At 44.3% G+C, this 17,648-nt stretch overlaps 1 protein-coding gene across 11 annotated transcripts in view; it reads right to left on the reverse strand.

Moving 5' to 3' along the window:
• HHAT (hedgehog acyltransferase) overlaps positions 1-17,648 on the reverse strand; it is a 357,788-nt gene that overhangs the window by 271,982 nt on the left and 68,158 nt on the right. For 10 of the 11 annotated variants that reach the window (XM_063613153.1, XM_063613148.1, XM_063613147.1 and 7 more), the window contains 2 exons: positions 13,079-13,273; positions 9,083-9,298 (listed from right to left, as the gene is read on the reverse strand). The exons of the other annotated variant lie outside the window; for it this stretch is intronic. In XM_063613153.1, coding sequence (XP_063469223.1) covers positions 9,083-9,298; positions 13,079-13,273 — 411 coding nt within the window. The remainder of the gene's footprint in view (positions 1-9,082; positions 9,299-13,078; positions 13,274-17,648) is intronic. 11 annotated transcript variants of the gene reach the window in all.

The following is a 17,648-nucleotide window of genomic DNA, read 5'->3' on the forward strand; positions in this document are numbered from 1 at the left end:
GTGAGTTAAAGACAAAATTGTTAATCAAAAGGGAAGCAGAACTTAAAGATTTGGAAAACTCTCAGCCTTTCCATACTGTCAAGAATGAGAAAGCCTGTTCAGGAGAGAACATCGAGAATGTGGCCAAACAACCACCTGATAAGGTTAGTCAGCTGTTTAAACAGAAGCCAGGACCTCCTGTCCAAGGCAATAGAAGAGTGATCACAAAGGGAATTCAGTCATGAAAACTATTTTTGTTCAATGTGCATCAAATAATGAAAGGCTGGAAAGATATACACCAAATGTCAACAGTGGTAATCTTTGGATGGTGAGATTTTAGTTTAACATTTTACAGTTAAAATTGGTTCTTTTCAGTCAGAGAAAAAGTAATGTAATATTAAATATTGTGAATATTTTGACCCTCTCTGCTGCCACCATCATCACAGGCCAGAGTGCAAAGGCCTGGGGGACAGAGCAATTGCAGATGCAAAGGAGGGGCTGTCACTGCCCAGTCCTGCCTCACATTGTGGGCTCTGCTCCCCACTCCCTGTCACCACACTCCTTGGCTGCCCCAAGGGTGGCTACTGTGGGCCCCAGTGCAGTGTAGTTGGCACTGCAACCAGCAAAACTGTGAGAGGGTGTGGCTGCCTCCGCCTTGATTTCTAACAATGCCTAGAGAGCCATGGGGCCCAGACAAAGAACTGCACAGAGGCAGGGCCCAGCAGAGCCATGAGAGTAGCACTGCTGTGATGACCCCAGACCAGTAGAGCCACCAGCTCAAGATTCTGGCCCTGGCCAGGCGCTGTGGCTCACGCTTGTAATCCCAGCACTTTGGGAGGCCGAGGCGGGCGGATCACGAGGTCAGGAGATCGAGACCACGGTGAAACCCCGTCTCTACTAAAAATAGAAAAAATTAGCTGGTGTGGTGGCGGGCGCCTGTAGTCCCAGCTACTCGGAGAGGCTGAGGCAGGAGAATGGCGTGAACCTGGGAGGCGGAGCTTGCAGTGAGCCAAGATTGCGCCACTGCACTCCAGCCTGGGCGACACAGCGAGACTTCATCTCAAAAAAAAAAGATTCTGGCCTAGGTGATCTACAGGAGGCGCAACTCCCTCCCTGCCACCATGTGTCCAGAAGGCACCCCAGTGTGTCTAGAAGGTGAAACTTCCACCCTAGTGGGCCTGGAAGGCAGAGTAATGAGCCAAAAATGATGATTCCTGAGCCTTAAGGTTTTGGACTTCCTCAGGAGCTTTTACTCCTTTCTTCTCTCCGACTTCTACCTTTTGGAATTGGAGTGTCCATCCTATGCCCATCTCGCCATTGTATTTGGGTGCACAGAGCTTGATTTCACAGGCTCACAGCTGAAGGGGAATTTGGGTAAGGACGAATCATACCTTGAGTATCACACACATCTATCTGACTTAGATGATATTTAAATAAGACTTTGGATTTCAGACACTTGAGTTGGTACTGGAACAAGTTAATACTATTGGGGCTATTAGGATGGAATGAGTGTATTTTGCATGTAAGGAGGACATTAATTTTCAGGGGGCAGGGGCAGAATGTTATTAACTGAATGTTTACATCCCTCCAAAAATTCCTATGTTGAAATCCTAACCCCCAAGGTAATGGTACTAGGAGATGGTGCCTTTAGGAAGTAATTAGGTCATGAGGGCATTCTTCATGGTTGGGAATAGCACCCTTATAAAAGAGACACCGAAGAGTCAGACCCCTTCCACCACAAAAGCACACAGTGACAGGTACGATCCTGTGAACCAGGAAGCAGGCCCTTACCAGACATCAAATCTGCCAGTGTCTTGATCTTGGACTTCCCAGCCTCTAGAACTGTGAGAAATAAATTTCTGATGCTTAGAAGCCATCCAGTTTATGGTATTTTGTTATAGCAGTCTGAATGGACTAAGACACATACTATCCATTAGTCTGTAGAGGCTAGAGGAGTTCACACCAAGATTAAGACATGTAGAGGCAGCAAAATCACTCTAGACCAATGGACAGGTCCTTCCTGGCACCCAGACTCTCTTATGACCCAGGGTGTCACTCTATTGCCGAGGCTAGAATGCAATGATGTGACCCTCCCTCATGGTAGCCTTGATCTCCTGGGCTCAAGCGATCCTCCTGCCTCAGCTTCCCCAGTAGCTGGGACAACAGGCATGTACCACCACGCCTGGCTGATTTTTTTTTTATTTTTTGTAGAGCTGAGTTTCACCATGTTGCCCAGGCTGGTCTCGAACTCCTGGCCTCAAGTGATCCTCCTACCTCAGCCTCCCAAAGCACTGGGATTATAGGTGTAAATCACTGGGCCCAACCTGCTCAAACTCTTGGAGAGAAGCAAGTCTTCTAGCTGAATGTGGTAATGGCCTCAAAAGTAGTGTTGACAGCAGATAATCTTCATACAGGCAAATGTCTACAGTTTCTATATAAGTCCAACTGTGCATATGGCCTACAGGCTCTTCAGCATAACCTATCCCAAGCTCAGGTTCCCTGAAGGCCAGGACTGTACCTCGGGCCTCCAAGCAGCGGTTGGTATGGAGCCCCATCCCAGGGAGTGGAGAGACAGCAGCCGGACTGGAAGGGAGCCAGGAGGAGGCCAGAACCAACAGCCCCCAAGATAATCAAGAAAATACCGCTGACACCCAATCACCTCTCAGCTCCAGGCAATCACGTTTCAAGGTCAATTCAAAGGCCTCCTTTCCCTCCTCAAACATGTGCATTCTAAAATGACACAAATATCTGTAATTAAGAAAAATCATGAGGTACATTTTGTCATGCATTGGCTTCCTAATAATGACTTACCTACTTTTCACAAGCTAAAACTTCCCTACCAGGTTTAATAAGGCATAATTACATGTCACTACAGGACCAAAAGGGCTAGACTTTTCTCTGCAATATTCCTTTTCTGGTGCTAACTGCCTCCTTGCTCCAAGCAACGGAAATGTTTATTAATTGCACAAATAAGCCGGGCATGGTGGCTCATGCCTGTAATCCCAGCACTTACGGAGGCCAAGGCAGGCGGATCACTTGAGGTCAGGAGTTCAAGACCAGCCTGGCCAACATTGTCAAACCCTGTCTCTACTAAAAATACAAAAATTAGCCATGTGTGGTGGCACGCACCTGTAATCTCAGCTACTCAGGAGGCTGAGGCAAGAAAATCACTTGAACCTGGGAGGTGGAGGTTGCAGTGAGCTGAGATCGAGCCACCGCACTCTAGCCTGGGTGACAGAGCAAGACTCCATCTAAAAAAAAAAAATACTTTACAAGTAAACAACACAGCAAAAGAAAAACAATCCAACTTTCCTTCTATTTGCTTTTACTTAAAAAAAAAATAACAAAAGGTTTTTCATCTTTCTTTAGAGTCATATCATTATTACAGTCCATTTACACCTGCAATCTAGTTGACTGTCTTTTGTTTAAAAAATCCGGCCGGGCATGGTGGCTCACGTCTGTAATCCCAGCACTTTGGGAGGCCAAGGCAGGTGGATCACGAGGTCAGGAGATCGAGACCATTCTGGCTAACACGGTGAAACCTCGTCTCTACTAAAAAATGCAAAAAAATTAGCTGGGCGTGGTGGCAGGCACCTGTAGTCCCAGCTACTTGGGAGGCTGAGGCAGGAGAATGACGTGAACCCGGGAGGTGGAGGTTGCAGTGAGCCGAGATTGCAGCACTGCACTCCAGCCCGGGCGACAGAGTGAGACTCTGTCTCAAAAAAAATAAATAAATAAAATAATCCAAAATTTGTCCCTTGTCGACACAGCAGGAAGAACAGACAAACCATATATAGACTATCTAATGTGCAGGGCGGCTCTCTTGCCTGCATGCGAAGTACTTCATTTAAGACATTTCAAACCTTGGGGACTGCCAAACCTTTAGACCACTGGAAACTGCCACCATGGAAATTGTGAAGTTCAGGCATCACTAAAAAATACACATTAACTCACCTGCAAAGTGCACTTCAAAATGCATCATATTTTAAAACCTCATTTCATGCAAATTGCATAAAAAGGAATAGCTATGCCTTTCTCTTTCTTCCAAATATATTCTGATGATTAAAGATGACAGTTCTCAAAGATGAAAGGTTCTTTTTCTTCACACACGAATAATACGTATGTTTGTGAGCACCAAACAAAAGCCCTCCCCAGAGGCAGATATTCAACTGGGCCACCTGGGCCACTAACTTATTGGCTTCTCTCTGCTTGGGTCTAGCAGGCCTTGTGGCAGTTGTTGTATTCCTTTATACTGGTCAGAGACCATACGCCTACTCCTAACAAATCATTCCCTAATCAGACCCACAATACTCCCACCCCCTAGCCATCCAGACCAAGGCCAGTGACATCCAGTGAGCTCTCCCAGAACAGCAAGTGGGGCCTGCAGGTGTTGCTGCCACCAAGGCTGGTACTTGTCCAGCCTGCTTGAGCCTCCAGACCCTCATGTCCACTAGGCCACACTCCATCCCCCTCTAACTCCTCTCACACACCAAGTCAGCGCAACAAGGCTCATGTCTTGATTCCCTTCACTCTATCTGCATTGTAACAGCCTCTCTTTGCCTCTGTTTCCCTGTCTGTAAAGTGGTCATGACAGTATCTCTCTCATAGGTTGTGAGGATTAAACAAGCTAGAATGGCCAGGCACAATGGTGTGTGCCTGTAATCCCAGCACTTTGGGAGGCCGAAGCAAGAGGATCACTTGAGGCCAGGAGTTTGAGACCAGCCTGGGCAACATAGCGAGACCTCATCTCTAGAAATGTATTTTTAAAAAATTAGCCAGGTGTGGTGATGCATACCTATAGTCCTAGCTACTCAGGAGGCTGAGGTGGGAGGATCACTTGAGCTCAGGAGGCCAAAGCTACAGTGAGCTATGATTGCACCATTGCACTCCAACCTGGGTGTCAGAGTGAGACCATCTCAAACATTTTAAGTTAGAATATATAAAGCGTGGCTCAGACTAAATGATCAGCTAGTATATTTTATTACAATTAGCATGATTCCAGGTACTCTGAGAACCAGAGCCCATGCCAAGTACTAAACAAAGCCTCTGGGACATTGACTGCCTTACATAGCTCTTGCCAGTCCCAGCAACTCTTGGACTGCCCCCATCCCTTTCCTGCAGCAACTGCCTGGGTCTCTCTTCAAACAGATGGAACCAGCACACTGGCCTCTTCTGAGCCCAAGCATGGCCATGGCCCAGAGTCCTCTGCTGCTGTGCCTGCCTACCAGACTGGATACCCAGGATCTCACTTCTGACCTTAACTACCCTAGAATTACACTTGCTTTCTGGCCAATCATCACAATAATAAAAGTAAGAGGCCAAGCATGGTGGCTCACACCTGTAACCCCAGCACTTTAGGAGGCCGAGGTGGGCAGATCACCTGAGGTCAGGAGTTCGAGACCAGCCTGGCCAACATGGTGAAACCCCATCTCCACTAAAAATACAAAAATTAGCTGGATGTGTTGGTGTACGCCTATAATTCCAGCTACTTGGGAGGCTGAGGCACAAGAATCACTTGATACCAGGAGGTGGAGGTTGCAGTGAGCTAAAGTTGTGCCACTGCACTCCAGCCTGGGCAACTGAGCCAGACACTGTCTCAAATAATAATAATAATAATAATAGGAGTAGGAATTAACACTTTATAGTATTAACCTGTCAAACCACATTACCTATACACAATCATTTAATCCTCACAGCAATCCTGAGGGAGGCACTATTATTCTTCCCATTTCACTGATAAGACTGAGGCATAAGTAAGGTAAATAACTCAGCAAGCACTCTCAAACCGAAGCACAGCAGGGATTCGAACCCTGGAGGGTGGGCTCCAGGACTTTTGCTCTTAACCTCCATGCCAAATTCCCTATTTGACCACTGGCTTCTCTAAGGTGGGAGAGCACAGTGCCCAGCAAGGAAGAGTCCCTGGCCCACCACACTAAGGCTGCTCTTCTCCCCAGTGTGCACACCACACCAGTCAACCTCTTCAAGACGTCGTGGCCCCAGCCTCCAGGCTAAGCAAGTAAACACCATGTCCTTCCCTTCCCTAAGTCCCCCAGGATCCCTGCCTCACCGCTGACTTGGTATCCGAGTTGCACAGAAGCATGAGAGAAAAACAAATCAAGCCCATGTTCCTAAAACTCTAAATGCCACCAGAAATAGCTTTCAAGTTAAGGCACAGAGGAAAATTTTTACCTGTTCGTGACTAATTATGCAAATTTCACATGCTTTACATTGCAGAAGACACCTCTTCTATACCTCCCTCATTTTGTGTATGTAAATTGGGTGGAAGACACATTCTCCAGGGGTATGCCTAAAACTAACATTGTCATTTGATCTTTTGGAGTTTGCAGACACTGGGTGAAGATTTCCCGCTGGGGTTGGTTTCCACAATGGGGCACTGCTGCCCCCTGGTGGTACAGCGTCATTCTCCTGCTCTACGTTATTTTTAAGCATTGACCTGCCAGTCTAAGAACCATGCATTTCAATATTTCCAATCCTTATAGCTGAAGGCATTTCATGCATGCATTCATTCAAGCATTCATTCAAAGCAAATCTTACTTACAAGTTCTTCCAACTAGCTTTCTTTCCCCACCTCCCAGCCTTTTCCTTCTTGGCTTCTCTGAAAGAACCCTTTCACTACAAGCCCCCTTTAAAGCCCCCTCCCTGACAGAAGGGAAGTTTCCCACAGCCACCTTCAGCAAGTGCAGAAAACTCCTGGCTTTTTAAATTTGCCCTATATCTTACTGAACACTTATCCTTTTCTAGAATGACTATTCTATGAATACTCCCCCAAACATAGAGGTTTTAATTTGCCCTTTCGAGTTCCCCGCTGTCAGCAACTGCTATTGTTTTGGAAGGGGTTAAAAAAGAGAGAGAGAGAGAGGAAGGAAAAGAGATGGATAAAACCCAGAGTGTCTATACCTAGCCCCTGTAGGAAGCAACCTGCCCCTTCACTTCCCCAGACTGAGACTCAAGAGAATGAGAGCCCTTGGCTAAGGATTTAGGTGGGAAATAATCTTCAAGCATGCCTCTGTGTGACACAGGACCCTGCTAGAGGCCTCTAATATTCTTACTAGACCCTAAAAGGCACAATTTGAAAAGGGAGGCCAGGCTCGAGCCCGTAATCCTAGCACTTTGGGAGGCTGAGGGCAGATTGCCTGACCTCAGGAGTCAGAGACAGGCCTGGGAAACACAGCAAAATCCGGTCTCTACTAAAAATACAAAAATTTAGCTGGACTTGCTGGCGCATGCCTGTAATCCAGCTACTCAGGAGGCTCAGACACAGGAATCACTTGAACCCAGGAGGTGGAGGTTGCAGTAAGCTGAGATTGCACCACTGCACTCCAGCCTGGGTGACAGAGTAAGACTGTCTCAAAAAAAGAAGAAAAAGGAGATGAGAAATAACAGAAACAATTATTTTGCATAATAACAAAGTACAGAGCATACAGGGCAAAACTTATATATAAGAGGAAGTTAGGAAAATAATCTGTTTCCTCCTAATGGATTTAGTTTATGTTTCCCTGAAAATTACCAGCCATCCTCAGGAGAGGGGATGTCTGTGCGTGGATGTTTGGTCCAAAAGTTAGTGGCTGGCAAACTGAGAAGAATTCAAAAGTTCACAAAGGTAAGCAGATTGTAAAAGAGAGGAACCCACCCTATGCTGTGCCCACGCTACCTTTACTCGCACCCTCTTCCTGGAGGGCCTGTTAAACCACCTTCCTGGGCTTTATCCCTAGAGGTTCTGATTCAGGAGGTTGGAGAGGACCTGAGAATTTGTATTTCTAACAAGTTCTCTGGCAATACTGATGCTGCTGGTCCGGGAACCACACTTTGCAAATCATCGAGTTAGAAGATCAGCTGCCGTCATTAAACCATCTCTTTTACACAATAATTTTAAACACAATTTTAAATGCAGATTTTAAATTCCTTCATGACAAAAGAATGATCCCAAACCGAGGTATGAGAAACCATAGACTAAACATATGTCTAGAATATCAATTTCACTTACAGATTTCTAGAGATATAAAAAGTTACATACTTTCACTGGAAATTTTAGAACATTATGTTATTGTTATAAAGCAAAAATATATTCTTGAATACAATGCATAATTCAGTGGAACTTTGAGGACAAAATAAGATTTCTAAGAACCCTCCTTTTTCAGGGAGCAACTTTCATGTTGCTGCCCAGAAATGTGCAACACTGCTGCTTGCCCTGCCCTTCCAGGTGTGTGGATGTGTGGGTATGTGTCCTGCGTGTGCATGCACGTGTGTGTATGCACATACATGTTATTCTCTTCTCTATGAGGATTGTTTTGTTGGTGGGGGATAGAATATCCCTTGAGAAACACGGTTTTAGGCATTGTCAATGACTAATTCCTTAGGTGAATTAACTTAACAATTATGTTCCACGAAACTAGATGTAGGTTGAGGAGGCAGGAAAAAAAAGGAAGTTCTAAACAAGGGGGAAAAGTGAAGTGGGGGGAACAACAAAGGTAGCTTAACATGGCATTTCAGACAAGGATGCCGTCCGAGGAAGGCAGGCGAGGGGCCTGGGCACAAAGGCGGGGTCCAGACCTGAACACACACCATTGCCTTCGAACTTGAAGTCAACGCCACTGTTTTCACATCTAGGTCACCCTGAACAGCTCCCAGGCTATGGCAAGACTATTTCTTCAGCAGCTCGTGAATATAAAAGGAAACATATTGCTTGCCAAGCAACAGCTTCGACAGTTTCCTTTTCTATTCCTTCAAGTAATAGCATCATAATCACATTTTTCCTTTCCTTTCCTTGGGACTTCGCCACAGTGGATACCAACTCCCAGACTCCTCATTGTGCCCCACTCATTAATCCTGGTTGCCAGAGTTCACTGAAAATCAAGGTGGGACCCCCTAGAGGTGACATATCTGATGGGTCAAACTTTATTTTAAAGGCTTATTTCTCATATCTATTTCATCTATTACAAAAACACCTCATGAGAACTAATAGTATGTGTTGTAAATCTGTGGGCACCTCTGAACGAAATGGCTCAAGAGTCAGAGAAGATCAGAGCAACAGCGACAAAGGCTTAAGCTACAGAATCCCAATCCCATCCCCAGCAGGCTCTACCTGTTTGATGAAATCCGGGCAACTGAGGATGGGCCCGTTGTGTAAGACTGGATAATAAAAGACATAGGCCAGCATCCAGGGAAAGGAATAGGAGGTCGATGCAGCAGGCAGCTGCTGCCAGCAGAGCTCCAGGCTGAAGCTGGTGTAGTAGAGGCAGCGAACGGTCAGCGTGAACTGCAGCAGGTAGTACTCGTTTTCTGTCTTGTACCACCTTCTCTACAAAATCAAAAGGAGAGAACAACCTTTGAGTGGCCAGCAGGGACATCATCCAGTCCCACCGCAGGTGCTGGCCAGCAGGGCCACCTTCATCTGAGAATCCCAGGGGACTCTGGGAAGGCGACCTCTTCTTCAGGCAGAGCGGCTGTGCCATAAAAGGCAATCGAGAACCAATGAACACCAGGTAAATCTCATTGGTAATCAAAGCAAGCAGTTAACGAGCAGTAGGAAAAAGGACATCTCTAATGTAAACTTAGCATTAGGTCTGACACAACATAACGAAGGTTTTCCCAGTTACGCATGTATCAGATCCATCCAGGACATAAGGTGCAGATTAGCTACATCCAGTGGATACTTTGACAGCTTCTTCAACAATTCAGATAACAAAGAGGGGCTTAAAATGTCCCATGGGATTTCTGTCTTCAATGTATTTTTCTTTTTGCTCTTTTGTTATCAGTCTGGCTCTACATTTAGTTGAGTAGCATTTGTCAAATAAGCTTTACAGAGAAATATTCAAAAGAAAAAACAACAGTCCCTGCCATCAATATGTTAAATTCTCATACAGGACATAGATGTGTAAAAATGCAATTATAATAGAGCATGAAACAAGAAACAACCTGTGCAAAAATATGCATGGAACAAAAAATGAGAAGGAAATACAATAAAATGTTAATATCGGGGAGTAAAATCATGAAGTATTTTCTAATTTCTATATTTTTCTGTATTTTCCATGTGTTCCAAAAACACATTTAGTGAGAAAAACTATTTATGGAAATACATACAAGAAATAGAACTTAGGTCAAAGGAGAAAGTAATTAATTTGATCCATCAGGGTCTCTTAAAGCTGTACACAGAAAAACCAACCACTGAACACAGTTTCTACGTCTTGTACAAGACTTTAGCAGCCACCAAGGGGAAAGAGGATAATCATATCAGGAGAACCACATGTGCAAAAGCATGGAAACCCAGCTAGTTTCTAATCATATGATCTCCTTCCTCAGTGTTTTTCACATCACTGTAAAATTTGCAGAACAAATGAATATTTATTCACCTCCAACATCCATAACTGATGCTAATTGTCCCCAAATAAATGATAAATGAAATTAGATTCTGTTTGTACACTTGCCAGGTCCCCAAAAAGTTAGGTATGAGCTTGTTTCTATTTTTACTGTAAATCTGTTTTTAAGCACACTTGCTTAAATGGTTGCCTAATCATTCTGGGAAGTATCTTTCATTAAAATGGAGTGATTATCTGATATACTCTCGTAAGTCCAGATTTTCACATATGTGCTTAAAATATCAGCTCCACATCATTAATGAGAGTGAGAAAAATTAAGGCAGACTAAAAACAGCAAAAAATACTTGAACTTTCAAAATGCTACAATTTTCACAAAATCACTTAACATAGATTATCCGGTTTGACTCTCAGAACAATCCCATGAGGAAGGAAGAGGATTTATTATTCCATTTTCCAAATGATGAGATTGAGGCTCAGAGGTTAAACGACTGCTCCAGCTTCAGAGTAGGAAGAGATGGGGAATAGAAGAGACTAGGAACCAGGTCATCCATCTCACATTTCCCATCATGTTCCTTCCCATCGCTGTGTTGATGCAGGGCATGTGAATGCTAAGTGCCGTCACCTGGATCAATGAATGAGTGACTGAATGAATGAATAAAAAAAGATACCACGGGAGTTCCAGTCCCACAATCATTGAAGAAAGAATATCCAACACTGTCCAAGATTTTGAATGTGCCTATGGAGATCCTAGGGGGTTAGAGAAAGGGATAGGTGTGTGCAGTGTCCCCAAAGCTCTATGTGACGCCTGGTCACTTACATGCTACCGTTTTATTGTGTCCCAGTTTGTAAGAGCCAGCAGCTCTCAGAGCAGTATGGGACACTAACTGATCTGTTTTTCTGTGGCCCTCTTATTTCTTACCTTTAGAGACTGACGTCTAAGCTGTACTTTGAAAGAGAATCCGATGGACAGGGATAATGAGAAGGTTGGTTCCAAGAGACGGCATAAACATATGTAAATGTGCAAAGGGCAAAGGTAAGCAGATAGGCCTGACTCAAAATAACAGCTCCTGCCAGTTGGGCAGTGTTTGGGAACCCGGCTAGGAAGGAGAAGGTCGATGAAGGTGGGAAACACCAACGGTCCTGCCCTGGGCATATGACCCCCTATGTTTTCCAAGCTGCGCATCTCTCAGGCTGGCTGTTCTCAGAGTCGACTGACCCCGAAGGTGAAGGGCTCTGAAGCTGAGTGCCCAGAACCAGACCCTGGAGCTGGGGCCTTGGACTTGTGTTCTTCTTGCCATGCATTTCCCCTTAAAAGAAAGCTCCCACTTCTGGATGGTTGAGAGTTCCACACAGACTCTGCCTTTACTCCCCTGCAGCCACAGACCTTGGCAGCTCCAAATTGAACATGTAAAGGGTGTATTCAACAGACAAGTGAGAGAAGGAACCTCACAGAGCCTGAGTGGGCCTGAGATAGCCTGAGGGGCCTAAGCTTCATTTGCATAAGCAGGGCTAGGTCATTCCAGTTAGCAAAGACATAAACAGATAGTCCAGAGCTGTCCAGGGGATGCTCAGGGAACACACAACAGAAATCGGAAAATCAGTGCAAGAAGAATTTGCTGATAGGTATCATCGCCTCAGCAAGGCACAGCACAACTCCTCAACTTGGAAGGCAGTCTCTCTGTCATTCACCATTCTCTGGGTCAAGTCTGATGGGCACTCAAAGTAAAAATGCATTGTTACTGTGACTAAGAAAAAAATAAAGCTAAAAGGTAAGTGCCTACAAAATAAGATTTTACTAATGCAAACAAAAGCCAGAAAGCAGCGTGGTTTGAGCCCAGTGTCCTCCTCTATTAGCACAAACAATGGATAGGTGGTTGAGTCTGTCAAAGTGCCTCTGGGTTTACAAAAATGAAAGCTGGGTCTGTGCCCTTTGGGGCTAAACACTTTGTTTTCACTATCTAAATTGAAAGAGCTTCCACCGGGTCACATGAGTAGATAATAAATCTGTTCCTGGCCGGGCACAATGGCTCACACCTGTAATCCCAGCACTTTGGGAGGCCAATGCGGGCAGATCACATGAAGCCAGGAGTTTGAGGCCAGCCCGGCCAACATGGTGAAACCCCATCTCTATTAAAAATATAAAAATTAACTGGGTATGGTGGCAGGTACCTGTAATCCCAGCTACTCGGTTGACTGAGGCACAAGAATCGCTTGAACCCAGGAGGTGGAGGTTGCAGTGAGCCAAGATCGCCCCACTGCACTTCAGCCCTGGGTGACAGAGCAAGACTCCGTCTCAATAAATGAATAAATAAATCTGTTCCATCAACTAGGAAGAAGAAAAAGACCTGACTTACCACCACAGGGCCATTGTGGCCATCAGATGAGTTGAGTGACATGTGCGTTCCCTATAAATTGTAGGGCACTCTCCAGACGATTTTTAGTAAACCATCTGTTTGTTTCTTCTCTCTTTGTTCCTGACCCTCTGGCCCTGTGACATCTGGCACCCCACATGCCCACCCAAACTGGGAGAGATGGTACAGGGCCAGCCCTGGGCAATCTCACAGGGCTAACACAGCCAGAAATGATAGGATTGCAGAGTGCACCACTAGGGTTCACATGTAGCAACCCTGTACGGCCACTATGGGGAGCCCCATCACGGTTCTAAAATCATCTCTTGTCTAAAAACCAAGGTGTCTACTGGGATCAAGGCAAAGCCAAAGGGGCCTTCTCTGGATTCCCAATGGTAACCAGAAAACACTTACCTTAACTTCCTCCACACCCTGCAGCCTCAGTGTGGAGAGGAGGAGGAGAGAACAGAGCCACGTCAGGAGCTGAGACCGGAACTGGGCCACGCAGAAAGAGATGGTGGTATGGAGCAAAACCATGGCCACACCAGGGGTCCCCAGCACACACCAGCAGGCCCACATCCCATACAGCATGAGAATCCACGGTCTGTGCTGCAGACAGGGTGGGGCCCATCCAGAGAGAGACAGGGAGGGAGAGGGGAGGGAGGAAAATAAAGAGAAGTGAGCTCATGGAATTGATATCGAAGGTTCTACATGTAAGAGGATCACGTTTAATTACCCAATAAAGAAACTCTTATCACTGCCCTGGGAACTTTGGTACAACACAGACAAACAAAATTCAGAGGGACTTTCCACATTAACCCCCAAAGTCCCATCAGCTCCACTCAGAAGCAAGTAACCACTCTCCTGCCTTCAACCAAAGCCACCCAGACCCCTGGGTCACACAACAATAAGATATTGGATTGACTTTCAACAGACACAATGGAAGCCAGAAGACAGCTGGAAAACTGCCAACTGGACCACATCCTACATACACCATCCTTCAGAACTGAAGGTGAGAGAAAGTATTAGTACACATTTCCAGTAAGACTTATGAAGAAAACTGGGCCATCCAAACCACAAAAGACTTTCCAAAGTCTAAGCCAGAGATTTTAAATATGTAGGGTTTTTTTACATTTTTTATTTTTTGCATATTGATTAGTCAAATTTATGTCATAGAAAAATTGCATCTTACCTGCTTTATGAGCTATTGAGGACTTTGCATAGTCTACCTGATTGATACATTTATTCCCATTTTAGGAGAATCACAGATTTGTATCTAATCATCAAGTAATTTATAGTTATCACATTGAATAAGTAGATGAATTAACATGTCTTTGCCTTGTGATATAACCTGGGTCAGACCTGATGGGGAAATCCTTAAAAACCACAACGTTTTAACTTTGAGATGCAAGGTATTATTGTGGTTTAATGATTCAAGCTTTGAAGTCTAACTGCTTAAATTCAAATGCTTGTGTCTCATAACTATCTGTGTGACCTGAGGCAAATGACTCCATCTCTGTGGATTCATTTCTTCATATATAAAACTGGGATATCCCAGCACTTTGGGAGGCCGAGGCGGGTGCATCACCTGAGGTCAGGAGTTCAAGACCAGCCTGACCAACATGGCAAAACCCCATCTCTACTAAAAATACAAAAATTAGCCAGGTACGATAGGTGACTGTAATCCCAATACCCTAGAGGTTGAGGCAGGAGAATCCCTGGAACTCAGGAGGCAGAGGTTGCTGTGAGCCGAGATCTCACCATTGCACTCCAGCCTGGGCAACAGAGCAAGACTCCATCTCAAAAACAAAACAAAACTGGAATAATAACAGTATCTCCTTCATGGGGTGGATACACCGGAAGGACTCTACAAATACAGTTGTTATTCCCATAGAGAAATGTGATGTCTCACGGGCATGCCTTTTAAAATGTGGATCCCTGGAACACACCGAATTGAAAAGTGAGAAGTGCCTGACCTTAGGTCTTCTTGTGGAAACAAAGACTTTTTTCAGGGCAAGACAGGTGTGGAGTGTAAATTGCAAATCCCGTGCTTTGATGCTAACTCTTTCCAAATATTGCCTACCTACCATTCTTTCCCAAACCTATACTCTAGCTCAAGAGAACATTTTAAATATGAGACTAGATCAGCCATTTTTAAGTTCCAAGAAAACTAGAGAAATGTGAAGTTCATTTTTACTATTTTTCCATCCTACTACCCACGGAAAACAGCCACATAAATTTGCTTCAAACCCTCACCTCTGGGCAGAGTCCAATTATAAGGAATACATCGCCAAAGACTATTTTAAGAGGTAGTTTTAACAAATGAAAAAAAGGGGGTTCTTTTCCAACATGACCTACAGCATTTACCAATGGAATTCTTTTTTGTGCATGTGTGGCTACATACATAGACACAGTTAAGTTTTTATTAAGTGCTGTTTGATCCATTTGGAAAAAGCCTGTTTGCTGGGATTCATTTGGGAACTTACCACAGACTGAAGCTGCTTCAACTTGGAAAATGCTGAAAGAACCTTCAGGAAATACTTGATAGTGCTGTGTAAACCCCCTTTACTTGAGAGGCTATGATGAATTTAACAGTGGTCTCCAAAGCCACCTTGGAGCAGACAAATTCGTCCCATATTCATCCCCCACTGTTTCCCTACTGCTAAACAGTACAGGCAGACGACACTTAATACTGTTCTAAGACATCACAGGACACGCTCTCACATGAGCCTCATGTTATCTACCCATCTTAATATTACCCACTGATTCTCCCCAAGTACAAGCAGCTCTACTATATACATTCATGATGCACAGGCAATGAAAAGACGTGAATAACGCAAAAAGAATCACCTACACAAAACTGTTGTATAGATTAGAATCCCACTAAAATGTTGATTTTCATACTTTGTCTATAAAAATGCCATTGGAATGAATCCTATCCCCAAAACACCATTAAAATCCTGCAAGAGGAGAATCACTTGAACCTGGGAGGTAGAGGTTACGGTGAGCCAAGATCGCGCCATTGCGCTCCAGCCTGGGAGACAAGAGTAAAACTCCATCTCAAAATAAGTAATAAACAAATAAATAAAATCCTGCTAGAGCAGAATCAGCCTCCCACGTCTTGCAATCCAGCTGGCATCACGGCAGGGCGGTCCCCATTATAGAGATAGCCCTTAGGGCACAGCTGCCCAACCACGATCCCTCCCATGCACATACCTAGATCTCAAGCACTATGAAGAGGGTTCTAAGACAAAAGGGTGACATGGCCCAGCAGGGTGAGCAGCAGCATGGACGGCCTGCTTCTCTGGGCAGCAGAAGAGCTTTTTCTAAGCATTTCAAAGGCCGGTTTCATAAGCAAAGGCCTAAGAATAGCCTTGTCCCATCCATCTCTACTCCAAATGTGCTTATGTATTTATCAACTTTTTTCTCTCTTAAGTAAAAATGCTTAACTATCAGTATTAAGCCTCTGACATCAACCAGGCCAGAATTTTTTTTAACTTTTCAAAAATAAAAAAATAAAATGTGTTGCATTTTGTTCCAAAACAACACTTCTGACTCATCACTAGAAAGGCTTTCAGATTTGTTTTCCCCAAGTTCTCAGGGTAATAAGAGCAGACATACAAGATTTGGTCACACACGTACTGTACATCAAACTCACGTTTAAAAACCCACCTAAAACACCAAAATAGCCCAATTCATTTAAATTACAAGGTTCAAATTATGAAGATGATTGGGAATTACTTGTTATTTGAAAGAAGACACAAAGAATCACATTGATTACATAAAGTGTATAAGTAAAACATGGCCTCAATATTGGATTGTGATGTTTCTGATTTATAGATTCCAATTGCATACAACTTTTATATAATGTTCTCAGATTTTTGAGATAGTTGTATTCACATATACATACAAGAGACATCCCTTGTATACTTTACCCAGTTTCTTCCTATGGCACAGTTTTTAAAACCACAAATATCACAACCAGGATATTGATGTTGCTGCAATGCACCAAACTTATTCAGATTTCCCTAGTTTCACTTGTATTAATTTATGTGTGTGTTTAGTTCTATACAATTTTATCACACGTATAGGTTTGGTATCTACCACAGTAAAAACGCAGAACAGCTCCATCACCACAAGGATTCCTCGTGTTGCCATTTTATACCACATTTACCTCCTTCCCACTCCTCTGATCGCCCCCATCCCTAATCTTGACAACGAGTAACCTCTTCTCCATTTCAAAGATTGGCTTTTTTCACTCAGCGTAATTTCCTGCAGATTCATCCAAGTTGCTGTATCAATGGTTTGCTCCTTTTCACTGCTGAGTAGTGTTCCATGATGTGGGTATACCACAGCTTGTTAGCCATTTACCTACTGGAGGCTATCTGGAATGCTTGCAATTTGGGGCTAGTACAAATAAAACTTATGCAAACATACATGTATAGATTTTTGTGTAAAAATAAGTTTTCGACTGGGCGCGGTGGCTCACGCTTGTAATCCCAGCACTTTGGGAGGCCAAGGCGGGCGGATCACGAGGTCAGGAGATCAAGACCACGGTGAAACCCCATCTCTACTAAAAACACAAAAAATTAGCCAGGCGTGGTGGTGGGCGCCTGTAGTCCCAGCTACTCGGAGAGGCTGAGGCAGAAGAATGGCGTGAACTCGGGAGGCGGAGCTTGCAGTGAGCCGAGATCGCGCCACTGCACTCCAGCCTGGGTGACAGAGCGAGACTCCATCTCAAAAAAATAAATAAATAAATAAAATAAGTTTTCGTTTATCTCGGATAAATGCCCAAGAGCACACTTGCTGGGGTGCAAGGTAGTTGCATATTTAGTTCTATATTAAACTATAAAACAGTTTTCTAGTATGGCTGTAGCATTATACTTTCCTGCCAGCAATGCATGTGTGATCCAGTTTATTCACATCCTTGCCAGCATTTGATGCTGTTACTATGTTCTATCTGAGCCATTCTGGTAAGTGTGTA

The sequence above is a fragment of the Symphalangus syndactylus genome, chromosome 19, assembly GCF_028878055.3.
Source record: "Symphalangus syndactylus isolate Jambi chromosome 19, NHGRI_mSymSyn1-v2.1_pri, whole genome shotgun sequence".
NCBI lineage: Eukaryota > Metazoa > Chordata > Mammalia > Primates > Hylobatidae > Symphalangus > Symphalangus syndactylus.